The sequence below is a fragment of the Ylistrum balloti genome, unplaced genomic scaffold (assembly GCF_031769215.1).
Source record: "Ylistrum balloti isolate Yb309-2 unplaced genomic scaffold, AGI_CSIRO_Ybal_v1 Utg369594, whole genome shotgun sequence".
In the NCBI taxonomy this organism is placed as follows: Eukaryota; Metazoa; Mollusca; class Bivalvia; order Pectinida; family Pectinidae; genus Ylistrum; species Ylistrum balloti.
In genome coordinates, this window is record NW_026781878.1 from 1 (window position 1) to 27706 (window position 27706).

Here is a 27706-nt window from a genome sequence, read left to right on the forward strand (position 1 = left end):
CCATTGATCGAATACATTTGATAGGAAAGTCCCGACCAGGAATAGAATGTCCCATCTCCTAAGGAGGTTGATGAATAAGTTAATTTGTAGAGGTTGTTGTCCGTCCCAGATACCATAATCCTCTCTCCCATAGCATCAATATCGTCACAAAGAAGAAAACGATCCCCAGTTGATGTCTCCTTCCATCTCCCCTGCAGATCGCCTTGGTTGCTTGTAAATTCGAGATGACCTTTGACTGGCTTCTGTACAGGAATGATTTACAGCTGTTGCTGGGTGGGAATTCTGTATCATCTCCTCAACATCAGCATCAAAATCGCTGTCATACAGATTCCCGAGTTTCTCATCGAACACAGAAAGAATTGGTTTAGTTTCATGACGTCATCGCTTCTTGACGTTGTTGACGAAAGCAAAAGTAGCCAGCCACAGGGTATCTCCTGGATGGTTATGATTGGTCGTGAACGTCACAGGGATGTTGTCCAGTGTGGTCAATGTTGCTGGACATTGGCTATCTATACATCCCCAATAGCATCGATCATGACGCCTAGTCTTAACTGAATACTTGAATCAGTATTACACCAAATAGTGTCCACCTCCACCATTTCCCATAAAATCTACTCTTACTTGTGTATTGACCATATGAAATATATAGTGGCATATAGTTCAAAGGTCAAATATATAATAACTTCATAGAAATATTAGTGAAAATTACAAAGAAAATTATTGGTGCAAAGTCAGTAATTATTTACTCCCATGTAGAGTGAACAATAATTGTTTTTATATCGACATTTGTTTTTATTTTTATAATCAATGTTTTGATAAACCTCTATAATGACATTCACAAACTATTATGAGAAAAAAACTTGTAAACGTTTATGTGGAAACAACAGAATGAAGAATCTTGACATTATGTAATTATAACTATTGTTTCTGTTAGACAACCCACTAGTTCTCTTCATGTCTTCATATATATATGGTAAATATATCTGTCTATAAAAAATATCTATTCAAACATTTTTTGTTCCCTTGTACTTTTCCCTTTATTTTACGAGTTCCTAATAGCAAGCTTATAGTTGCCGAGGTGAATTATGCTTGTAAGTATTGAAATAGACTATACTTAATTTTGTCCGGGTAAATACAGGTAGCTACAGGTAATGTGTTTTTTAAGATGTTGACTGAGCGGGGATCTGCCCAAGTGTCGTTATAACGTTGTGCAAACCGGATCAAAATGCAGACTGCCGGTTGGTCACCATTGTATTTTACGTTAGAACGTTAAAAAAGCTACACTTGTTTAATTCTTTTAATTTATTTGCAACAAATGCGAATAGCATACAGGATTACACGATTATCATATATTACATTTCACTACAGCAAGATGGCGGAGGACATTACGACATTATCAACATACACGTACCAATGAAAATATACAGTGATCGTTCGCAGCATTAAGCTAGAAAATATACCATTTGATTCAAGAAGAAGCTTTAATCAAATATTTACTAAGATTTCTCAATATTGCAGGACTTCAGTTGTATTAATTTGGAGACAGACGGACAACGGAAGTAATATGTTTGATATATTTGATTCTGAACTTTGAATAAACTGGACATAATAACATGAAATGAGTTTTATCCTCGATGTCATTACTATTACAAAGAGGACAATACCTTTGGGCTCCGGGAGATATCGTTATATCTGTTCTATACTTAATGTGTGGGACGGTAACCGATACTAACTGAGGATACTTTTATACTTATTAGTGAGAGATTTAGTGAGGTAAAACTGCACATCGTAAAGATCAACAAAGTGTCTATAAAAACGACATTTGGAAGAATTTTCTAGAATGTTTCTCACCTCTTGAATAAATCTTTCACACGTTGGGTGTGTAAGAACACAAACTATTTTTCACTGAATCTGAACAGATTAAACAAACATCATAACAGCATGTTCTACATAGTTCCTGTTTCACTTGGTAAACAAAAGTGGTTTTACAATTGGGTTAATTCGCATTTAATTCGACAAGATTCTCGTGACAAGATCTCAAATTGCAATCTTTAGTACTAAATAACTTTAACCAGTACTTTTTAATTGATATTTTACGTTTTATTTGTAAAGGAAATCGTCGTAATTCAAAGTAAGCCATAGAATTATTCATATTTTTTTTAACTCCAAGAACTTTCTTCAATAAAATGTACTTTTTTTTCAATTTGGGCGTACAAAAACAAGTGATCAAGCATATTCTGCGGATCGACTACGTCTTCAGAAAACAAAACCGTGTCGTCCGCGAACAAAATTATACAAAAGGTTTAGCAACTGTAATCGGTAACTCTGACGAGTTGAAATGATAAGTTTGGACACCATATCAATGATGAACAATGAAAATAAAATCGGAGATAAAGATTTCCCTTTTAATAATCCGATCCGGAGGTCGTACATGGAAGATAAAGTACCATTTAATTTTACACAAGATTTAACATTATCATATATAGATCTTATTGCATTTAGTAGTCGACCTCTAATACCCGACTTCCATAGTTTGAACCATAATTTATCAAGCGATATGCTATCGAAAGCCTTTTGTAATCGACATAAACACAATACAGTCGTTTATTTTACTACTTTGTAAAGTTTTAGTAATTAAGGTATTTAGAACAAATGTTGCATTCCGTATACCGATTCCGGGTCGAAAACCAGACTGAGCGTCAGAAATAACATTGTCTTTTTCGCTCCGTGACAATAAACGTCTATTGAGGAGGGACGTGAAAAACTTAGTTATTTGATCCAACTTTTATCAATATATCTTGTCTCGCACGAGTGCGCGAGGGATCTTACCTTAACACCCATTGCCCCTTGAATATCAGGTGACTTACGATATAGATGTCTCGGCTGTCTGGCTCCCTAAAACCGGAGTTTGTGTGTGGATATTGAGAAATTCTCTTTCACATTTTTTTACTGGAGGTAAACAGCCAACACCATTCGCGCGACTTCGAGATTTGAGTTCAGAGTTTAGGTTTCAAACACTTCTGGAGGTAGGAAGGCGTGGGCGTTTTAATAAGATTTTACACGAATGTTAGCCTATTCTATAATTCTGCATGTCAAATTTTATGGAATACGCGACCACATCCTGTGCATTTTTAACTAAATGGTCTTTTGAACTACTTCTATTCAAATAAATATACATCATCTTATTTCAAAAGAAAACAAATCAAATTAGTATCCATATGACACCGACTATCAAAATCAATAAAACATATTGTCTAATTTCCTGTAGGAACAAAGAGTTGTGATGCTCTTGAATTTGACGTGATTTTTTACGCTGAAATGACGTCATTTCCGCCATATTCGTTTTGACGTATGCGTCCTTTTCAACTTAGTTATGGCAACGTTTCGCTCCCAAAGAACACAGAAGGATAGAGAAATCAAAAAAATTATTGATCAAATAAGACGAGAATACAATGTATACAGGTAAAATGATATTAAACAAGATAATTACTTAACGTAACGTTAAGCAAAACTTATTTAATACATTGAAATTGTCAGTGTACGGTCTTAGGTAATTCTTCTGACAGAGCAGACTCGCACGATGTATTGACGTGGATATAATCGAATATTATTAATAATAATTTTTTTTTTTTTTTTTTGCTTATAAGTAATTTTTTAAAAAAGGTTATTAAATGTTGTTATTCAAGATAACTCAGCTGGGACGGAAATGGAAAAGGGGTGAAGAAAGAAAAGAAATAGCATACTTCAAAGGGTCTTCTCGGTGCTTCAGTTTCGGAGTACCGTACTAATCGTATCTCGGTAGCAACGCTACGTCGATGGTTTGCATTCAAACATATACATAAATAAATTGAAATGCTTTCATACTTTAAGATGTATTCATGAAAATAAATTAGTGAAACACTAGTAATTTTCTGAAAGATATCCACAAATACCGCCTCAAATTCGCTCGCCTGCAATGACAGACATATGTATAGAAAACTTGCCAACGCCTCCGTTTCTTGTGACATCACTGAATCACAGAAACGCTTTAGTTAGCCTTACAGTGGCCCAGAAGTGAACTCTGAATCGGCACACATCCAGATCGGTTTATATGTACACAAGTCAATGCCTTGCAGACACAAACTAGTCCGATCAATGTGAAATTTGAACGAAAGATCAACTGAAAGGAAATTCATTGTATGTATAAATACGTGAAAATAAACAACAAGACCTTATGAAAATAGTAATAGTATAATAAAATAATAATAAAAAGTAAATTTCAAAAACAAAAATGAAAACAAAACAAAAAACAAATACGAACAATCATTTTAGGCAGCCATTCTAGTTAATATGTATAAATGAACTGATCATAAAGCGTGTACATTTCATATCAGTTTTGAAGAAAAAGAAAACTTTGTAAAAAGGTCGCGGACTACAGTATAGTTTCGTTTTAAATGTGAAATATATAGCAGTTTGGTACCTTTCAAATGCTTGTAAAGGTCAAATAAGTGTCTGGTTTGCCGTATACTGCCCTGCAGAATGAAAAAAAAATATCTGTTTGCTTTAATGATATAATGAAAAGTATTAGAAATGCAAGGGGCGGAGGACACACGAGCTTTGAAGATCGTGTACATCATGTCATATTTTTCTTATCATTTTTATTTAACAACTTCAACTCAGTTGAGATATGCCTACAAAATTAAAAATTAATTATTCGTAAGTTGAATGGCAAAAGGACTTTTCGGGAAAAGTTCATTATTAGCATGTAAAAATATATTCAATTACAAAAATAATTCGAGTCATGTTTTGTAAACGAGTTATCGCCCTTGTGGCGCTAGAGTCGTCGCTCCGCATCATTCATTGGTTGATCCCACAGGAAAGAGGTAAATTCGAAACGCAAGCCAGGTGGTGTTTACAGAGAGGAATTTAGGCCTTGAACAAGAAAGTTATCACATATAATGACAAGAAATCAGTAGAATCTTATAAAATGAAACCACAGTGAGTATTCTAACTTCATAAAATCTTTTCATTTAGCTGTTTTGAATTTGTGGGAGATTGCTCGTGAGATTATTATGCTGTTGCGTATTCGCGCTCATTATGACACTGGTGTCTATTTTGATGATCACCAAGTACAGATGATGGCAGAAGTGGGATATAATCATCGTAACTGAAATTCGTTACCGATTCGTCAATATTTCTCTGTGATTACATTTCAATATGATTTCATAAGGACAAAAACTCCATACTCATAATACTCATTCGGATTTCCGTTTTGTTTTGATATTATGCAGTATTTCCTGGATGTCGTTGTACGATTTTGATTTCATGGGTTCTTACTTCTTCACAAATTAAACAATACGTCGCCATTCAAATCCGACAGGTGATTGCCATTGTTTCGAATTCTTGACAAGCTAATGTGAGAACCGTAAAAATACTGGTTTTGAATTTAAGGAACTGATTTATTGTATACATACACGTTTCATTTCTGTTTATACCCAGGCGAGGAAAAACACCAAAAAAGAAGAATGCAACACAAACAGATCCAGTCGAGGTAAACACAAATTGTTTTCGAAAGCATGTACATTAACAAATATGTTTTTGAAATGGTAATGTTGATGTTAAACAGCTGTGAATTTTGAGCCGAGGATTTCCATTTTGTGAAAATAGGATATTTTGTGTGATAAAAATCTTCTATAAAAAACATTTATGGCACTTGTTCAAACAATCAATAATTTAGCACTAGGTATTTTCACAATTTAATGAAATGAAAGAAATACTGCATGTATAACTTCAAAATGTAATATATAGCACAATATACATCCAAATGACAGAGTTTTAGTGTTGTTTTAGTGTTTGACATCTGAGCTTCTATTATTTTTTTGTTCACATGATTTTGATTTCTGTAGGTATACTGTCGGATACGTCCCCTAGACAATCCTGATGATCCTACTTGTATCAAAGCTCTCGACAATGCAGTTGTCCAACTTCTACCTCCACAGGTTCGTATTTATAGATTACAAAATTTGCTCAGACCATTAAAATGATTTTAAAAAGTTAACAACCAAATAATAGTTTTGATACTGACTAGTTTGCACAGTAAGTAAAAATAAGTAAGAAAAGAAGGTATAAATTTAAAAATATAATTGAAAGACTTTTATTTGTTCAAAGAGAATATTTAAGCTGAAGTGTTCATCATTTTCTTTTTATCAGATATCAGATTTCCTGGCAAATCTTTCAGCTTTGATCTGACAGTTTAATAATTTGTTTTTGTTTTTGTTACAGTTTTAGATATTAACATTCAATCTGTTCAAAACCAATATGTTATTTGAAATAATAAAAAATATCTAGTATAGTAAATATTTTCCTTTCTTAGAACACAGAAAGGGTGACAAGGAATGGGCAAGTGAAGGAGGTAAGATATATAAACATTACTGATTCTCCCCCAAATTTCTGTTTCATCTGAAACTTTGAATACTCAGACAGTCTGAGACATACAGGATTTACGCATGTTTACACAGTCTGAAACATACAGGATTTACGCATGTTTACACAGTCTGAGACATGCAGGATTTACGCATGTTTACACAGTCTGAGACATGCAGGATTTATGCATGTTTACACAGTCTGAGACATGCAGGATTTACGCATGTTTACACAGTCTGAGACATACAGGATTTACACAAGTTTACACAGTCTGAGACATACAGGATTTACACAAGTTTACACTGGCAGTTTGAAACATATAGGATTTATGCATGTTTACACAGTCTGAGACATACAGGATTTACATAATTTTACACAGACAGTCTGAGACATACAGGATTTACATAATTTTACACAGACAGTCTGAGACATACAGGATTTACATAATTTTACACAGACAGTCTGAGACATACAGGATTTACATCATTTTACACAGACAGTCTGAGACATACAGGATTTACATCATTTTACACAGACAGTCTGAGACATATAAATAAACAAGTCTTCAGATCATTTATTTTTTATTTTACCTTACATCTAGTGTGGTAAAATTATGTGTGTGGAGGTTGGAGGAGATATGTAAAAAAGAAAAAGATAGGTCATGACAAGTTTCACTTTAGAATCTCATATGAAATGGAAATGAGAGTATGATTCTGTTTATCACATAACTTAGATTCTTCAGTAAACTATTCTGAAGAGAGTATTTGATTGATAGACTGAAATAGAATTGAAAATATTTCTAACCTATGTCTATTTCTTTGTTGATGTCACAATAGAACAATGGAAATCTTAATCCAGTCACAGTTCATATTAAACTTATAACAAGCAATACTAATGTTACACATTTACTGTTCCGCATGAATGAAACTGCCACTGCCAGTACTTACCAGATCTGAACATCACTCTTATATCAAGAACTTATGATATAGTATGTTGTTGAATTAACTGTGACTTAAGCAGTGTTTTTTTTTGCCCTATTTTACGATCGAAACAAAGTTGTCAACATGAAGATAAATCCAAGAATATATTTGCCATTGTTCAGAAAATTATACTGTATTTTCCCAATTCCATAAAACACAGGCTGCTGTAACAGAGTAGAAAAAAAACCTTTCGTGTAAGATTTTCTTCGTTAGTCTTTGGAATATCACTTTTATTTCACATTTTCCAGTACCAGTACACATTTCAGTATGTGTTTGATGAGTATGCATCACAGAAAAAAATATTTGACTATGTGGCGATGCCACTGGTGGACGACCTCATTCACGGTAAAAACGGTAAGTAGTACAAGGGAGAGCTTTGTCTTGTTATAACTTGTTTGAACTTAAAATCGAAGTCTAATAGGTACAGCTTATTTATCAATGACTTGAGCCGAATTAATAGACCAGCACTTCACTGTTATATGTGATAACTAGGGTTAAGGTAATATACTGTTCACACAATCAGGCCCCGATTGTATAAAACATCTCAACTTGAGATTTCCTCAAGTCGAGATTTTCCAAAGCTGATATCTCCTCAAAAACGGCTTGTATAAAATTTTCTCAAGGAACAGGAGGAAGGCATCGACTAGGATGTCATGAAATTCCTTGCGGAATTTTCATACATACAAGATATTTTCAAGGAGATATTAGCTGAGGAAAATCTGGGCTTGAGGAAATCTGCAATTGAGATATTTTATACAAGTGGGGCCTGATACCTATCTTGATAAATGACCCTTTTCACTTTCAGTTTTGCCTTGAAAACCCAGAAATCAGGATTACATTTGTTGTCAAATCTTGCAACATAATTAGGATTTTAGTTATTTGAAAGTTTTTCTAATTCTATTTCAACTAGGAATTAACAAGAACATAAGAAATGACTAATACTGCTGTTGAACATAATGTGTTTAACATTTTAGCAGTCTGTCATCTCCACCCTAAATATGACATATATCACCAATTTACATGCTAAGAATTTACATGTCTAGTACCATTATATATTAAGATAAATCTCTCTGTTTCTCAGGCTTGCTGTTTTCCTATGGTATCACTTCATCTGGGAAGACCTACACTATGACAGGGATGCCACAAGATCAGGGTATTCTCCCCCGCTGTCTTGATGTCCTCTTCAACAGCATCGAGGAAGTTCAGGCCAAGAAATATGTAGGTCATGTTGGATGAATGTGTATCAGATGAATTTTTTTATTCTGATTTTTTATCGTGTGCTGTTATTTTACAACGTGAATCTTGTTACTCGTGTTCAAGGTGTTGGTCAATATTAAGTTAAGCAAAGACTGAGGTCAAATTTCTGAACACAGATTTTCTTCAGCCTTAATGACTGATATAGATACAAACAACAGGAAAGTGATACAGTTTTCTCTGAATTTTATCATTTTTAAATATGTTAATAGGACTATGTACCAATTGTTCTATCTTGCCAGGTGTTCAAACCAGACAGAATGAACGGTTATGAAGTACAGAGTGAAGTTGATGCTATGATGGAGAGACAGAAGAAAGACATACTGCCAGGAATGACAACTCCTAAAACACCAATGACACCCAGACATAGGTAAAATTGCTTACAAATCTCTGTCATACCCAGTCAAAGTTGTGACAACTTCCAAACCTCTGTATCACACCTTGACACGTATATGACCACTTCCTAATCTCTGTATCACATCTACATACCAATGATACACAGACACAGATACAACTACTTACAAAATCTCTATCATTCCATATCAAAGATATGACTGTACAAATCTCTCTATCATACCTAGTCACATGTATGACCACTTTCTAATCTCTGTATCACACGTAGACACATGTATGACCACTTAAACATTTCTGTATCAGGTCCTGACACAGGTATGACCACTTCCAAATCTCTGCATTGCATCTACATTCTAATGACACCTAGACAGAGCTAAAACTACTTACAAATTAAACTTTTATCATGCCAGTCAAAAGTGTTACCACTTCCAAGTCTCTGTATCACACCTGGACACATGTACAACCACTTACAAATCTCTTTATCACACCTGGACACATGTACAACCACTTACAAATCTCTGTATCACACCTGGACACATGTACAACCACTTACAAATCTCTGTATCACACCTGGACACATGTACAACCACTTACAAATCTCTGTATCACACCTGGACACATGTACAACCACTTACAAATCTCTGTATCACACTTTGACACCTGTACAACCACTTACAAATCTCTGTATCACACTTTGACACCTGTACAACCACTTCCTAATCTCTGTATCACACCTAGACACATGTACAAACACTTACAAATCTCTGTATCACACCTAGACACATGCACAACCACTTACAAATCTCTGAATCACACCTGGACACCTGTACAACTACTTACAAATCTCTGTATCACACCTGGACACATGTACAAACACTTACAAATCTCTGTATCACACCTGGACACATGTACAAACACTCCGAAATCTCTGTATCACACCTGGACACATGTACAAACACTCCGAAATCTCTGTATCACACCTGGACACATGTACAAACACTCCGAAATCTCTGTATCACACCTGGACACATGTACAAACACTCCGAAATCTCTATCACACCTGGACACATGTACAAACACTCCCAAATCTCTGTATCACACCTGGACACATGTACAAACACTCCCAAATCTCTGTATCACACCTGGACACATGTACAACCACTTACAAGTCTCTGTATCACACCTGGACACATGTACAACCACTTACAAATCTCTGTATCACACCTGGACACATGTACAAACACTCCCAAATCTCTGTATCACACCTGGACACATGTACAACCACTTACAAATCTCTGTATCACACCTGGACACATGTACAACCACTTACAAGTCTCTGTATCACACCTGGACACATGTACAACCACTTACAAATCTCTGTATCACACCTGGACACATGTACAACCACTTACAAGTCTCTGTATCGCACCTGGACACATGTACAACCACTTCCTAATCTCTGTATCACACCTAGACACATGTACAAACACTTACAAATATCTGTATCACACCTGGACACATGTACAACCACTTACAAATATCTGTATCACACCTGGACACATGTACAAACACTTCCTAATCTCTGTATCACACCTGGACACATGTACAACCACTTACAAATCTCTGTATCACACCTGGACACATGTACAAACACTTACAAATCTCTGTATCACACCTGGACACATGTACAACCACTTACAAATATCTGTATCACACCTGGACACATGTACAAACACTTACAAATATCTGTATCACACCTGGACACATGTACAACCACTTACAAATATCTGTATCACACCTGGACACATGTACAACCACTTCCTAATCTCTGTATCACACCTGGACACATGTACAACCACTTACAAATCTGTTTCTCACCACAAATACTATCTCTTTCTTAATCTTTCTGTAATCTCCAAAACATGAGTTAGTTGGTGTCAATTTGATTCTGTATGCATGTTGTGGACATATTAGCAATACAATTTTCCTGCTACGTTTAGAAATTTTACCAAACTTACACAAAAAAAAAAAAATTCTGTGTTTTGATAAAAATTTTTAATGGGAAGTGATGTTTAACTGTTCTAACTGCAACATTAAGGCTGTATAACTTCATAAATTCATCTCCATACCAAGTAGTGTTCTCTCACTGATCAATTATAATCAGCAGCTGACTGGTTTAACAACCACTTTCAATTACTGGTAATTAGGTGAACACTGTGTTTGTTTAATACATATGTTATGGTTATGAAGCAGATTTACTGTGTAATTGGGCATCAGGTTAGTAGGACTGAAAGTTGAAAATGTAATAAAAATTTGGCATCATGAGGGTATGCCAGGTTTTCAATGCAAATCTTTTACATAATTTGAGTTAAATGACAAAACAATTATTACTCTATAGTTTAATTAAATAAATATCGGATTATAGCCCCTTATGAAAAGACAACCATTTCTCAAGCTGATATCACAATTGTTAGTACACATTTTTACCTGTTGTAGAGATGGGTTTGAGATGGAGGACCATGGACGTGTAGAAGACGGTGATCGTGTAGAAAATGTGGACGAGGACAACAACTATGCTGTGTTTGTGTCATACACAGAGATCTACAACAACTATGTTTACGACCTCCTGGAGGAGTTACCCTGGGACCCAATAGTAGGCTACAAGTAAGTCTGAAGTTAATGATGATGCTGTATAAATGGTGGCCTATGTGAGACAACTTAACAGTCTGGCCTGTGTTTTACATGTTTAGGTAGAGGCTGAATATTTTCCTTCAAGTCAGTGTGAGAAAGTCTATGTTCTTTAGAGTGATCAAAGTGGTCAATCGTAAGAAAAATGTTAGGACATCTTAAAACATTGATAAATTCAGCTTTTATACATTGTGATGTCGACATGTGTCCTATTGTAATACATATATGCATATTTGGTAGTTTGCAATGTTGGCTATTTCAGGAAAACATCTTCCTGATCCTGGCTCTCTCACATATATCAACTCCTTCCATAGCTCAGTTTTCTGTCTGTTTCTTCTAAGAAAATCATTAATAAATCAATAGGCAATACCCTTAAACAGAACAAAGACTCGGAATTGGAAAGATATTTTGCTTGAATGGCCCAAAACACAACTTGGCGTCCTTGGATTGGATAGATGTTTTACTGGAACAGCCCTTACTTTTATTCTTGTGTTATTGCATGTAAGGGGGGGTTGGGTTATATAACATTGCTGGCATCGCCCATAGATATGTTTTCAAACTTGACTGACCTGGATTGTCGTTGTTTCAGACCACCACAATCAAAGTTGTTGAGAACAGACTCCCAGGATACCATGTATGTGATGAACTGTGTGGAGGTGGAGTGTAAGAGTACACAGGAAGCTCTCAACATTCTCTATCGGGGTAAATATCTACACCTATATCATAGCCACGCCCACCTCATCATGATTACTTAATTGGAGATAACTGCTATCAACACCAACAGAAACACAGCAGTTATCTGAATCCACCTGATTACTGTATTGGAACAACAATTTGTTACTTTTTCTTTTTTTGCAAGTGAAATATAGAATAACTACTGTGAAAAATAACAATTTTATCATCTTTCATTAGTCAAAAATAAAAATTGTAAATAATTCCTCCAATGGAAACAGATAACACATTCCACATTGTAAAATTGACCAATCAAAAACCAGATACAAAATTTTAAAATCAGGAAATCAGAATTGCAAAAAAAAAGAAGAAAAAAATCACACTTGCTTTTGAAGTCTGAAGTGTTTATTTATGAATTGTGAATCTTTTCTGTTTGTTTATAATGGATTTTTTATAATCCCAGGTCAGAAGAGAAGGAAGGTAGCTCACACAGCACTGAATGCAGAATCTAGTAGAAGTCACAGTATATTTAACATTCGTCTGGTACAGGCACCACTCGACCCCAGGGGTGAAGAGGTTCTACAGGTCAGTTCATAGGTCAAGGGTCTTTACTCTGACCTTTTATAGATTAAAGTTCATTGGTTATCATTTACTCCTGATTACTTCCTGTTAATGACGATAATTTTTAAGATGGCCTGTACTTTTGATGTTTTTAAATGTCATCACAACCATTTTGTGTCTAAAAAAGAATACAACAGATTTGATATGTCAGCTCTAACAGAAAAGAAGTTCAAATATTTGTCATAAGCAAGCAATCCCATCCCTGATGAAGTTTTAAAGGAAAGTGGATAATTTGTATTACATTCATAAGTATATATGCTTTGTATTTCTTTGTGTAAGGATGCTGACAAGGTTTGTGTTAGTCAGCTGTCATTGGTGGATCTGGCTGGTAGTGAGAGATGTCAGAGGACAGGCAATATGGGTGACCGACTCAAAGAGGCTGGTATGTTGTGGATTATCTAGATGTGCCTAACACTTTATTACAAACTCAATTCTTCTGATAAGGAGTTTTGGTAGAATGATATCTGATCGTATATAGCCGGTTTTGAATCTGATGTATATTTATATATAATTGCCATTGTTTGGCATTTATATGATGTAACCGTACCAAAGTCAAAGGTGTAGAACCAGCTGATGAACTGCCAAATATTAGGAGTAATTGAAAAAGTTATAGGTTTCCTTCCTATATAACAAAATGCAAAATGATAGATATATGTATTGAATTGCTCTTAAATGGCATTCATGGGCATATGGAAACCATTAGGGTAAGGGCTAGAAGCTTCATTAGATTTGTTTTTATGTTGTTCATATGTCCATGAATGCCAACTGAAAGCAGTTCCATACTTAAACAGTGTTCATGACTCATTTCCAAAACCAGCTAATTGATTATCAGTCTTGTGTACATTATATCAGTCTTATTTTACAGAAATTAAACCGATTTCAAATCCTTTATTTTGCCACTTGGTATAAATTTTAAGCAAGTTTAATTTTTTTTCAATTGAAGAGCACGAACTGAAAATAGGTTATGAAACTCTTTTTCATTTAAAATTTACTGTTTCTTGTTTTGTGCAATTTTTTTGACAAAAAAAAAATACACCAAAGCTTTGGTGCTACCTGTTATAAGGATAAAGAGACTATAGAAAGTGGTGTGTAATCTCTTCAATTTATCAGGGAGTGGACTGTTTATAGCTTTGACTGGTGCATGTTATGTTAAATAGGTAACATCAACCAGTCTCTGATGGTGCTGAAGACATGTATGAAACTACTGAGGGAGAACCAGAAAAACTGTGAGAATAAGGTTAGTCCTTTATTATAGTGAATAAACTATATTTTATTGGTTGAACAGGTTTGACAATTTGTTCTGGCATTATATGTTAGAATTGTTATGATGCATAGTGAGGCCTATTGATTCCAAAGGCTAGGTGAGACGTACATCCAGTTAGCAAGGCCTCCTTTCGTTGCAGTGGCCCTGGCCTAGGCTTGTACCCAACAAGGTATGGTATAATTGAAAAATTCATTTCAACACAAGAAACTCAAGTTCTGTTCTGTAGCTCAAGTTCCCCTTGAATGGTCAATCTCAAAAATTACAAGATAGTCTCAGGATAATCAGCCGATCAAGGGTTTTAGTCTCAGGATAATCAGCCGATCAGGGGTTTTAGTCTCAGGATAATCAGCCGATCAGAGGTTTTAGTCTCAGGATAATCAGCTGATCAGGGGTTTTAGTCTCTGGACAATCAGCTGATCAGGGGTTTTAGTCTCAGGATAATCAGCTGATCAGGGGTTTTAATCCCTGGACAATCAGCTGGTCAGGGGTTTTAGTCTCAGGATAATCAGTCGATCAGGGGTTTTAGTCTCTGGACAATCAGCTGATCAGGGGTTTTAGTCTCAGGATAATCAGCTGATCAGGGGTTTTAGTCTCTGGACAATCAGTCGATCAGGGGTTTTAGTCTCAGGATAATCAGTCGATCAGGGGTTTTAGTCTCAGGATAATCAGTCGATCAGGGGTTTTAGTCTCAGGATAATCAGCTGATCAGTGGTTTTAGTCTCAGGATAATCAGCCGATCAGGGGTTTTAGTCTCTGGATAATCAGCCGATCAGGGGTTTTAGTCTCAGGATAATCAGCTGATCAGTGGTTTTAGTCTCAGGATAATCAGCCGATCAGGGGTTTTAGTCTCAGGATAATCAGCCGATCAGGGGTTTTAGTCTCAGGATAATCAGTCGATCAGGGGGGTTTAGGATAATCAGCCGATCAGGGACAATCAGTCGATCAGGATAATCAGCCGATCAGGGGTTTTAGTCTCTGGACAATCAGTCGATCAGGGGTTTTAGTCCCTGGACAATCAGCTGATCAGGTGATTTGGTCGCTGAAGAATCAGCCAATTAGGGGTTTATTCCCTGGACAATCAGCCGATCAGGTGTTTTAGTATCATTCGTTGTTGAAATTGTAGTTGTACATATTTCATGACATAAAAAACTTGATTCCATTATGTTACTTCTAGATGGTGCCCTACAGAGATTCAAAGCTGACACACTTGTTCAAAAACTATTTTGATGGAGATGGGAAGGTGCGGATGATTGTGTGTGTCAACCCACGTGCTGAAGAGTATGATGAAACCATAGTGAGTACCATTCCATGAGTGTAACATATTGTGTTTGAATGTGATGTGTTTCATGGACTTTGGGATTTTTAGTAATTTCTTTCACTCATAGCTATAGAACTACACTGATCTACACTGTTCAAAGAGTCCAATTCATAGAGTTAAAATATGTTTGCTTAAAATGGTACATCATATCACAGTACAACTATTTGATAGTGTAAACACCTTTATACATACTAATTTTTAGACCGTCATCCATGTGCAGAGACTTGTTTTTACAAAATTCACTTAAAACTCTGAAAGTTGCCATGTAATTATGACTACAGGGGCGTACGATTGGATATTTCCGTAAAATATTACAAAAAGCTGTTGTTGAATAATCTAAGCGGGAGGATTCATTGACAAATAGTGATGTATCTTGTATGGTAAACTAGATAAAAACTAATATAGATGTAGATGTGTTTTTTCCTATATTGATGTAACTGTAATACTATTTCAGGTGTTTATGATTTCTTTTACAAACTTATTTTTTAGTAGTGAAAACACTTATGTAAAGATTAAGAATATGTGAGGAAGGAAGTGGCATTCGTAAAAGAAAATAATACTGGCCTGACACTAAAACTTAAACTTACCCTTTTCAGCATGTAATGAAATTCGCAGAACTGACACAGGAAGTAATGGTTGCAAGGTCACAGCAGGTGAAGTTTGACATTGGTCTGACGCCCGGCCGTCGTAGGTTGAACCAGCAATACAAGGAAGCCCTTGCTGACATTCCACTTATTGGTAAGGACACTGCAAGTCAAACTTTATCCAGTGTTTTTACCCTGGATGACATTAATATCATAGGGTCTACACTTACTTCAGGATTGTGTTGAAAATGGAGCAAAACACAAGCATAAGGTTGGCTGTGATGAGTTTGTTTCACAGGATTCTGAATTCACTGCCTGTTTTCACAGATATTCAACAAAGAAAATAAAGACATGTTAACTAAATCTTAATTCAAAGTTCAACAAAACTTTGTCAGAATAAGAGCAAAAGAAAAATTTACACATACCCTTATATTCACATGGGAAGTAAAACCAGGTGTACTGGAAGGGTAAGCATCCTTTGCTTCATTGATGGCATCCGCCATATAAATCTTGGTCAATCAAAGTAGGTTATGTCATTGCCAACTCAGAAACTTATTTTCATGGTGCTAAGGTTCTTAAAATGTCTTATCATTTCTTCTTTTGATTTTCTGAACATAGGTCAGTTTTTCCAAGAGGTATTAATGCATTAGAATTTCATTCAAGTTGCAATGAACTGTTTGATGTCATCAGTGTTTAGTTTTTATGGAATTCTTGTCAGATTTATATAAGACTTCATCAAATATTATGTGTCATGTTTCAGATGAAGAGATGCCCATGGTACAGCCAATAACATACAGCTTGGGGCCAAGCTTCCCATCTCTAGAGGTGAGACGATACATTAAAATATGCCAGGGCCTTTTTTTATCAGTAAACCTAACATTATTTATATAGCAGCAAAGTAGAGATTGTATATTTTCTGTAGTGACAGATTTTCAAAAAATCATTCTACGGATAAGTACTGTAATTTGTGAGAAGTTGTATACATTTGGCATAGCCGAAAGATTTTGGGGAAATTTAATTGGAAATTAGTCTGACCTCATTATCTGGAACTTGGCAAGAAGATGTGAAAACTGAATATTCAATATAAATAAGTGAATGTTTTGTGTAAAGTGAGGTGGTGACCGACGAAATGCTTCAAATTAAATGGGGTCTTTGAGTCTTGTGAGTTTGAGATAGCAAGGTTCAACTGTATGTACATTTAATGTCGTATATTATATATGTTTAGTATCTCCAACAGCTATTGCACTCTGTACATCACTAGGTATTGAAGTGCCTTTCCAGTGAAATATCTACTTTTCCTTGGAACTCCCTGGTTCAGTTTCCTGTCTGTTACTTGTGTGGCTGTTATACAATTTGCCATTAGCAAAAGACCAATTCAGTTTTATGGGTGTTATCCCTAACCAAATCCTAGACTGAGACATGTGTTTTAAAGGAATAGCTTTATTTGGAAGCTAAACCACCTCCGACATACTTATTTTTTCTCCAAATATGTTTAAACTAAAACAATTTTAATTTTACATACAGATTCTACATGCCCGGGATGATTACACACTGAATCAGCTACAGAACTTCCTGGAAGACCGCTACAAACGAAGGGAAAGCCTACTGGTGGATTATACCCGCAAACGTAGGTTTTATATTTATTTCTTGGAATTTAAAAAAAACAGCTCATAATAATCTTCAGTTATATGAAGAACATACTTAATGTCAGTTCTCATAATTTTGTCTTAATTTCAATTTCGAGATATGAATAGTGAAACCTAGAGTATACATTGATCATACTAAGAGAATGTGTAGGGTACAAAAATCAGGGCCTGCAACTACTGAAATTACAGAATTATTGCCCCTTGTTAAAATTTTGTTTCCAATAAAGTTGTTTTCTGGGAGCATTGATCAGATTCACAGATGCTCCTGTTATTATCAGAACCATTAAGAACCATTAAAACATTGCTATGGAAACAAGTTGCAATTCACTCCAGATGTATCCTGTGTTTATTTACCTGATTTTCATCCAGTGCCTACAGTAGTTGGTGAAACAAAGTGATATTTCCTTTAAAATTAGAAAGGAGGTTTTTTTTTTTGTCAAGGGACAAAATAAATAAAGGAGAAGAAATGCCTTGTTTCCTGCTATCAAACATCAAACTAAATTGCTGACACTCATCATCAGCTACTCTGGAGTCTTACTTTATGAAGTTTGTACCTATTTATTTTGGTTTATCCAAATTTTCACACATCACTTTTAACTTACAGAGGAGCAGTTCCGTGTCCAGCTGGTAGCATTTGAGAAGGAATACTCTGCAGCAAAGATAAAGAACGCTGAGCTACAAACAGTCCTTGAGAAAAAAGAGTCCTATATACAAAAACTGGAGGCAAGACTACGAAGCTCGGATAAAAAGAACGAGGAAATGACAAAGACACTCAAAATGTCAGAACGAGATCGTCGTGAACTTGATGCTAAGGTAAGCAGCAGCTGTGTTATGATGAAATCTTGCTTGACACATTTTCCAACGAAAGTTTTTTTTTACTTGAATGATGAGACTTCTGTGAATACAAGGTTAGTCCTAGTAATGCCTTCTTTTGTATAGGGACATTTTGTACAACACATTTGACCATACATAGCTATTCATGTTTTAGGAAAACATATGTTTCAACAATAAAAACACTGACATGTACACCACCTGGAAAAATTTGGCAGCTGAATTTGACAAGACTTCTGCTTTTTACAATTTTTCAATTCTTACAAGTCTGTGATTTTGCATTACGATCCATACAATGTTTCATGTATACAACACAGACAAATCCATCAAAAACGAAGAGATGCAGAAGAATCCAGAGTTAGAATTTGTCTTATTCCTGGGTATGATTTAATAGCACATGTCATTACTTTCTTTACTAGAACCATGTTTATGTTGAAAACCATGGATATAACAAGAATTTTTTCCTTTTTTCTTTTAATGTCTTTAGCTCCAGGATAAAAATGTGAAGATTCGACAGGAAAGGACAGAGAAGGAGCGACTTAAAAATGATTTTAGAACGAGACTGGAGATGAACAATCAGCACTGGGAGAAAAATCTTGTATGTAACTTTTACATCTAAAGAAATTCTGTTTTGAGTGTAATTCACAGTATAGTCATATGTTCCTGTTTCAGGGTTAAGTTGGCTAACATGCCCAGCCAAAAATGACTGAAAAAATTCTCTTTTTTTTTCTTTTTTTTTTTAATTGCAATACACCCCCTGTGTTATAGGTGCTATCTTTGGTTATAAAGCAAGTGAGTCTTGAATTTTATTATTGAACTTTAACCTTGGGAAGATGATAGAACTTTAGAATACTTGTGATGTAATTTTCAAAACATTCTCATGATTCTGCGTTTATTAAAAATCCATAATGCTTTGTGGAAAATGTCCTCAGTTTCCCCTGCGATATAACAGTTACTTTTTTCAGTCCCCTCTTGTGTATCAAAATATGAATTATCTGCCATCAATGCAAGTCAGAAATTTAAAAAAAAAACAAAAAAAAAATCCTGGTGCATGTCAATGACATAGAATTAAAACCCTTTCATTAAAGTATTGACAGCTTCTTATTAAAATTTCTACTGACTTTTCCAGGAGAAAGAAAAACATAAAATAGAGTCTGAGTTTGGAGGTCAGATCTGGGAAAAACAGAAGAAGTTGAATTTGTTGAAAAGTATTGTGAATGACAAGGATGCTGCGTATGAGGTATCAAGAGGAGGGTTCAGGACCCCCGCTCCCAAGCCTCGCACATACACCACTCCTGGCAAGATCATGACTGCCAAATCAGAGACAGATATTTCATCAGTTGGCACTAACTCCACTCCCAGGACACGTACCGCGACAGGGACAGTTAGCTCCGCCCGGGCAGCTTACCAACAGAGGATAGCCTCATCACAGGCCAGCAGAAATGTAGGTTTTCTTTATCGGACAAAGGAATCAATAAATCGAATAAAGTTTTATTTTTATTTATATTTTATTTATTTATTTTTATTATATTTTTATTTATAAATAACTCTTTTTACAAATTAATGGAACTCATTGAGATTACAGTTGTTTTGATAGCTAACTTTGAGATATAGAAAACATTCAGAAAAATATTTAGATGGAATTAATTTTTTTGCTGTGATTAAGGATCAGAAGTAAAAAGAAGCACTATGATATGACACTAAAAATTACTTTTCTGTAGACCAGTGTATTGGTATCCACATTAATGTAAAAAAAATAGCATTATAAAATCTATTGAAACCTTAAAGTTTTACAGCTACCAAATTGTGTCATTTGATCATACAGGGTGTAAAAACTCAAGTACTTTGTAATTTATCTAACTTATAAAACGAGAAAGGTGGGATGTATTCGTCAAATTCTTGTTCTTAATTTTCAATTTGTGAACAGAGGAATCATTATGGAACCTGGCATAGTTTGATGAGATTTTAAGATTAGCAACAGATGTTATCTTCAAGTTATGAGAATGTAAACCTTAAAATAGAACATTGTGTTACATTTTTGTGATCAAATCCAGTTGATATTCAAGTTTGACTGTTTAAATTTGTGTCATTTTATCAGACTCCAGTCTACAACCCCAGACATCGGAGGTCAAGGTCATCTAATGCTGAGATCTGGTTGGATCATAAACCAACTGGAAATGTTGAATTAGGTAGGTAGTATTGTCAACCTGAATACAGCTGTCTTTACATTTATATAGCTTCATTACACATACATTTGTAATGACAACACATTAGTGTACTTCAGGTAAAATGAATTAACGAAAATGTGTCGCAACAACTGAGCATTAATTGTTACTTGTACCAAGGTGTCCAAACCCAACATTCAAAAACTGTGTTTTTATCAGGTTATCAGAGAAAAGAATTACTACTGCAATCAGATTTGATATACACAAAATAAAGTGTGATTGAAAATTGAAAAAAAAAGTACAGTAATTCAGTCATTTGTGTTGGCCTACATAAACTCAGGTTCAGATCCCAGATGAAAAGTTCAACACTCCCTACCTGTGCCAGTTTGCATTTCTCCGAAAACTGAGAAACCAACTAGTCTGTACTGACCTGGTTTTGTCCATGAGCAAGTCACTTTACGCTATTGCTCTAGATGATATGCATTGGACCTTCTGTGTGTTGTTCAGTGAGTTAAACACCGACTTCTACAAGGGAACCCCACCAGAAATAGACCCTGGCTGTTCGTGGGGTGATAACACACAACAAGCGAAACTCCAAGAACTCAAATAAGGACAAAAACAATTATATTTCGTCAGTTTCTTCTTTGACATTATTTACATTATAAATAGCCTTATGTTTGTAGTGTGTGTGGTTCATATATACCAGTGAATAGTTTCTTCCTTATTAGATAATACAACAGAATAAAAAGTACATATATTTCCTTTCTCTCTTCATGTCTGTTCACACCATCAGCTGTCGGTAAGTCTTGTTACTTGTGTTCTGTTTGTTGCGGTCAGCATTGCTTTATCTTACAGAGATATCAGAATCTGTAAAACAGAAAGTTATGTTCTGTATTCGGTGCTTTATGACAGGAGGAAACTTTCCCTGTAGATTTCTTAGGTCTGTTTCATTTGAAAATGTTGGATGTAGATGTGGTGTTCAAGCAGAAATTTATGTTTATATATTTTTGTGTAAATTCAACATCAAGTGGAAATAATCAGTTTTGTATGAGAGCAAAAAATGACTAAGGTTGAATGTTTCCTCTTACAATATACAAATTATGCCTGGATGATCACAATATATCTGTGGTCATTCGCGGTATATTTCCATGCGCACACAACATATCCTTGGCACTACACCTATCTACAACATGTTGAGGACATCAGAAATGGTAAACTTGACAATAATCTGTGAAAATAGTGACAAAATTGTAAGATAGTAGAATGTGTATTCAGACAACTTGTTACACCAGCTTGCTGTCTCAGGTAATATGGTTTCCTCTCACAACCCAATACTTGCTTCTATCTGGTCAGCAGGAGACTGAGTAACTTCAATTGATCAGCTTATAATTGATGCAAAATGGGTAAAACTAATAAATTTCAGGTTGAAAGATTATATTTTTGAGCAGTTAGATTTGTTTTATCTACACTTAGTGATAGCAGGGAATATTCAACTATGCTAGACTCGTTTCTGTGTTTTAGTCTGTCCAAGACAGTGTTGTATTGATACCAAAATCAATTTTGAAAATATGTCTTGTTGGGGCCTTAGCTTAAATTAGTGTTGGGAATCAGTTGAGATTTCCTGATCGATCATCTACTTTGTGTAACCGATCGATGATCGATTATAATCGATTAATTCTTAATTGTCTGTTTTTGGATATTATTCAAGTCTAAATACGTATTTTGTGTAATGTTTTAACAGCAATTCACGTAATTACTAAAACTGTTGTACCTACACCATCATTTTGTGTGTTTGTTATTCGTTTATTGCACAGAATACTTTTTAATATAAACAAATGTCGATTTTTTTTAAAAATAATTTTATTAATGTTGAAAATAATTTCAATGTTGAAATAATCTATTTTCATACATCACGATGATCGATTACAGATTTCTTAATCGATTAATTGATCAAACATCTCAAACAAGTGATACTCGATTAAATCGATTAATCGGAACAAAACTAGCTTAAATTGATTTATGTATCTACCATTCATATCTATGTCTATGAATTAGATTTATTGAATAATAGTCTGTCTTACAGTAAAAATAAGTGATGGTCTGTTATTGAAAATAATAAGTAGAATTCAATGATAAATGTAATGAAATCAATGACTTGATGCCAAAACTTGGAAAGACCATTCAGCAGTACAATATAGAATTTTGACTCGTAGATCTCGGGGTGGGGGGGGGGTGAGTAATTCCTAAAGTACAGTTGTTTTGGAGGTAATTTTTACAACTAGTAATCATTAGTGATAATCAGGTGTAATATAATATGTGTACAAATACTGGTATATTAGCAGTGCAAGGAACAAACAACTCAAGCTATCTTGCATTTGAATTGTGAAACTGACAATTAATCAGTTATGTGTATTCAGTAATTGATTAGAAAACTGGTTCCCATGACTTGAATACAGAGATAAATATCTGATAAATTTGCTTGTTTCGTTTTTATATTTATCCAGAGAAAGTGCTTTTTGTTATATTTGTTTTCACTTTGATAAACATATTTGGTTTGACAGGAATGTTGCCTTTTTTAACATCCTTGGTGATCAATTTATAACTTGTACATCCATGATAAAAAGATAACTTTATATTTCATCACCAACTATAATTTCTAACATTATATTTAAATTTGAAAAGTTATGTAATGCTACTGGCTATTTATAATTGAGAGTTTAAATGGCAATTTATAGCCCAAGAAGTCCTTTTTATCGCTGAAGAACTAGAAAAGTTTACCTATTCATATTGCTATATGACAATTATGTTATCTTTAATAAATAATCAATGCATCTGTTTAAAAGGCAAGGATGGATTTTTTGAATGTAAGTTTTTGGGATACAATTTTTTTTTTTAATTTCTAAACTGTTCTTGTTTGTTTTCATTATTATTACTTTTTCAATTTATAACTGATTCTTTTTAAATTGTTTGTGTTATTAAATATTTGATTGTTGTTTCAAGTTTTGTGTTGTCGCATTATTTGAATCTATATAACAAACCTTCAGAGTAAGTTTTTCAAGGATAGAAATGGAGTCTAGTTTAGTAACACACTGCCAGGAATATGTATCACCCAAATTGTCATCATGTATATGTTCACAGTTTAATATGTAAATGTGAGATAAGTTTTAAATAACTACATTGACAATACAATCCAGTTACAAGATTATCTGCTTAAACTCTAGAAAATAAAAACTTCGTTGCAAAAACATTTCTGTGCAATATCATGGCAAATATTAAATGTTTGATTTTGGATTTTTTTTGAGAAAAATTTGCAATTTGGATGTGCTGGGTGAAAATTATATGTTACTTTAAAAATTCTGTAAAAACAAATTAGGAGAGATATATGCCGTAAAATTTTTAAAACAAATGTACACGTTTGAGAGTAGACGTTTGTATTTGTTGATGTAGACGTTTGTGTAATAGTTTGTCTAATAAGGTAAATATTTGTAATTGTTGACGTAGACGTTCGTAATTGTTGACATAGGCGTTTGTATTTGTTGATGTAGACGTTTGTATTGGTTGATGTAGACGTTTGTATTTGCTGACGTAGACATTTGTATTTGTTGATGTAGACGTTTGTATTGGTTGATGTAGACGTTTGTATTTGCTGACGTAGACGTTTGTATTTGTTGACGTAGACGTTTAATTGTTGACCTAGACGTTTGTATTTGTTGACGTAGACGTATGTAATTGTTGACGTCGACGTTTGTATTTGCTGACGTAGACGTTTGTAATTGTTGACCTAGACGTTTGTATTTGTTGATGTAGACGTTTGTATTGGTTGATGTAGACGTTTGTATTTGTTGACGTAGACGTTTGTATTTGTTGACGTAGACGTTTGTAATTGTTGACGTAGACGTTTGTATTTGTTGACGTAGACGTTTGTATTTGCTGACGTAGCCGTTTGTATTTGTTGATGTAGACGTTTGTAATTGTTGACGTAGACGTTTGTAATTGTTGACGTAGACGTTTGTAATTGTTGACCTAGACGTTTGTATTTGCTGACGTAGACGTTTGTATTTGCTGACGTAGACGTTTGTAATTGTGCTGACGTAGACGTTTGTATTTGCTGACGTAGACGTTTGTACTGTATACAGTAATATTTTCTATTTATAGACACAGTGCTGCAGCCAAAGATGAAGAAGAAGAAGTCTGTGACGAAATTAGAGGTGAAGGATACTAAGGATGTGTCTAAGTACTGTTTAACACACCAACAGATGGACAGTGGTGGGGAACTGGAGACTAATCTTGTCAAGGTAAGTACACCACTTACTAGGTACTGTTTAACACACCAACAGATGGACAGTGGTGGGGAACTGGAGACTAATCTTGTCAAGGTAAGTACACCACTTACTAGGTACTGTTTAACACACCAACAGATGGACAGTGGTGGGGAACTGGAGACTAATCTTGTCAAGGTAAACCCTGATTGGCAGAATCTTCATGTTTCCTTTGTTATTCATGATAACTATTTAATTCAGAATTCTATGTATTTTTGTCTTGCTGTAATGAGGCATAGTAAGCTAGCTGCTTTAGAAAGTACTAGTACAAGACAATCTTTAGTGATCCAATCAGACTCATGGAATGATAGATTTGAAGGGTGAAAGGCTACCAAGTGTGTTAAAGTGAATGACCTTGATCCGCTTTCAAGGTCACCACCAATTCAGTCACCAATTCAGTCAGAAATTCTGTCAGTCTTTAACCATCAAGTTATCATTATTGTGAAACCTTGAACCTAGGATCCTTCAGTGTTAAGTTGCCACATAAAACTTAAAGTTCTGTTAAGCTCAATTTTTCAAACAGTTCATATAATAAAGCCACCAAATTTGATTCATAACATGAAGGGTGTAAAACTCAAATTAGACAAAAAATCTTTGAAAGGATTTAATTGATATTTTGGTTATGGAATTAAGATTGGCAGAGAATTTTCTCTAAATTTTGTTCCAAGTTCAATGAATGAATTACTTAATCCTGTTATATATATATATATATATATTTTTTTTTTTTTTCTCTCTCTCATTTAGCTCAAGTTTTTGTGTTTTGTCAGGTGGTGTAGGGATAAGGGAGATATATCTTGGGGATTTTTATCGCTGGGTTGCAATTACTTGATTTATCATTTTATGTGTATATTACTGCTGTTTACAGGGTGACGTGATGCCAACAGCCGCAGGAGGTACAGCTGTGGTATTTACTGATGTTGAAAGTCTGAAGCAGAAGTCACCAGGCACAAGAAAAAGGAGAAGTTCATGTCCCCAGCCCACTGATTACGAGGGTGACTGGACCGACACTGAGGACAGGTGTAGGGTGGCTATTGAGGGCCATGGTAGAAAGTGAGTAACACATGAAAGTCCTATTTAAAGCTGAAATTATATAAAATGATCAGTTAATAAATTTCAGGATTCCATTTGAGTTTTGGATCAGTTTTTTATTTTTATTGGGAAATCGGGAGTCCAAGGTGGTCCAGTGGTTAAAGTGTCTGATAGTCTTTATAATCAGCCTTCCAACTCTAGGTGAGGGGTTTGACAGTCGCAAAGTGCTGGCCGCAGGTTGGTGTTTTTTCCTGATGAACTCCGACGACTTTCCTCCACCACCAAAACCTGGCAGATCCTGAAATGCCCATTAATGTTATAGGGCTCAAAACAACTACAAACAAATAAACAATAGATAGAAAATTTTGAGCATAACCTATTCACTTACTTGTATCTTGTCCAGTTGTGTTGGTTAGCTGATCAGGATAAAGTTCTGTACCACTTTTAATATTTTAACCTAGTTACAGGTAAAGTTACGTTGAAGCTTATCAACCTGGATGGAAAGGTGCCAGATACAATTGTTACCTATATCTGTCCTGTTCCTTCCCATTAGAATTGATTCCATTTCCCTAACACTTTCAAATTGATCAGTGAATTTTTTCAGGCTGTGGGGTATTGCGATCATGCACGGCGTCTGTCCGTCCGTTCACAATTGCATTCCGCTCATTATCTCGAGAATGACACCACCGGCGATCACCATTTTCGCTGGGCATGACGGGTCTATGGACATACACAGCCTATTGAGGTTCTTCACAATCTCAGCCCTGCATCCGACTTTATAATAAGGCTGTGGGTTATTGCCCACGTTTGCGGTGCTATTTTTTTTCTTTCACCACTTAAAAAAACTATTTGGTTGAGTGGTGTTGTGATAGTCCTTGTCAGTAGTGCAATAGACTCTACATTACCAGGTTAAGATCTGAGGTTTGTGGTTAATTCCTTTCTCATGAAGTTAAGAGAAATGGTCTGGTCTGTATTATCATGGTTTTGTCTTAGAGCAACACACTTTACAACACTTGTTCTGGATGGCATGCAGGGTGCCTCCAGTATGTCATTCAGTGAGGTTTCTGTCAGCTGCTACAAGGGAACCCCATCTTTAATTGACCCTGACTGTTGATGGGGAAGAAACCAGCAAACAGGTAATTTGCCGGAGTCATAATCGTGTTTTCAACTAACAGCTAAAACATGAAAATCACTTTTCCTTTAACAAGTAATTTAGTTTCTGGACCTAACGTTATATTTCTGATTTCAGACGCAGCCGTGGTACAGAGAGAGAATCGCGTGTGTAGGACTTTGAAGTCGAGAAACAGATCTGTGATATAGAGAGAGAGACGATGGAAGAGGAATGTTTAGACTCATTGAAGCAAGAATAGCACCAGACAAACACACATATTTATGTTTACCAGAAGTCTTGAATCTTGCCATCTTTTAAGATAAAAAATCTTACATGTTTCTAAACATCCAACCGATGTGTTCAGTTGTATGATATTGTTGTTAATGAAGAGTAAGGTCTGTAGTTCTAGTAAATGAAGTTCGCTGTATTTGATAGTGTTTTTTCTGAGGCAAGCTTGCTTGATTTTCA

General features: G+C 35.0%; 1 protein-coding gene across 1 annotated transcript; it reads left to right on the plus strand.

Annotated features, from left to right (window-relative positions):
• Positions 1 to 3373: 3373 nt before the first annotated feature.
• Positions 3374 to 27706, plus strand: LOC132545327 (kinesin-like protein KIF23). The gene is made up of 25 exons (XM_060209007.1): positions 3374 to 3462; positions 5479 to 5530; positions 5886 to 5978; positions 6353 to 6391; positions 7631 to 7736; positions 8464 to 8600; positions 8879 to 9006; positions 11487 to 11654; positions 12268 to 12380; positions 12814 to 12935; positions 13251 to 13353; positions 14129 to 14208; positions 15410 to 15529; positions 16150 to 16291; positions 16898 to 16962; positions 17662 to 17764; positions 18388 to 18596; positions 19102 to 19212; positions 19744 to 20058; positions 20713 to 20803; positions 21573 to 21578; positions 23623 to 23643; positions 24935 to 25074; positions 25964 to 26148; positions 27377 to 27706. The coding sequence occupies exons 1-25, from the start codon at positions 3374 to 3376 to the stop codon at positions 27411 to 27413; spliced, it is 2775 nt and encodes a 924-aa protein (XP_060064990.1). The 3' UTR covers positions 27414 to 27706.

Coding starts and splice junctions, on each gene's coding strand:
- LOC132545327 (XM_060209007.1), top strand. CDS start 3,374: ATGGCAACGTTTCGCTCCCAAAGAACACAGAAGGATAGAGAAATCAAA. Junction 12,936..13,250: donor GGGGTGAAGAGGTTCTACAG/GTCAGTTCATAG, acceptor TCTTTGTGTAAG/GATGCTGACAAGGTTTGTGT. Junction 13,354..14,128: donor TGACCGACTCAAAGAGGCTG/GTATGTTGTGGA, acceptor TATGTTAAATAG/GTAACATCAACCAGTCTCTG.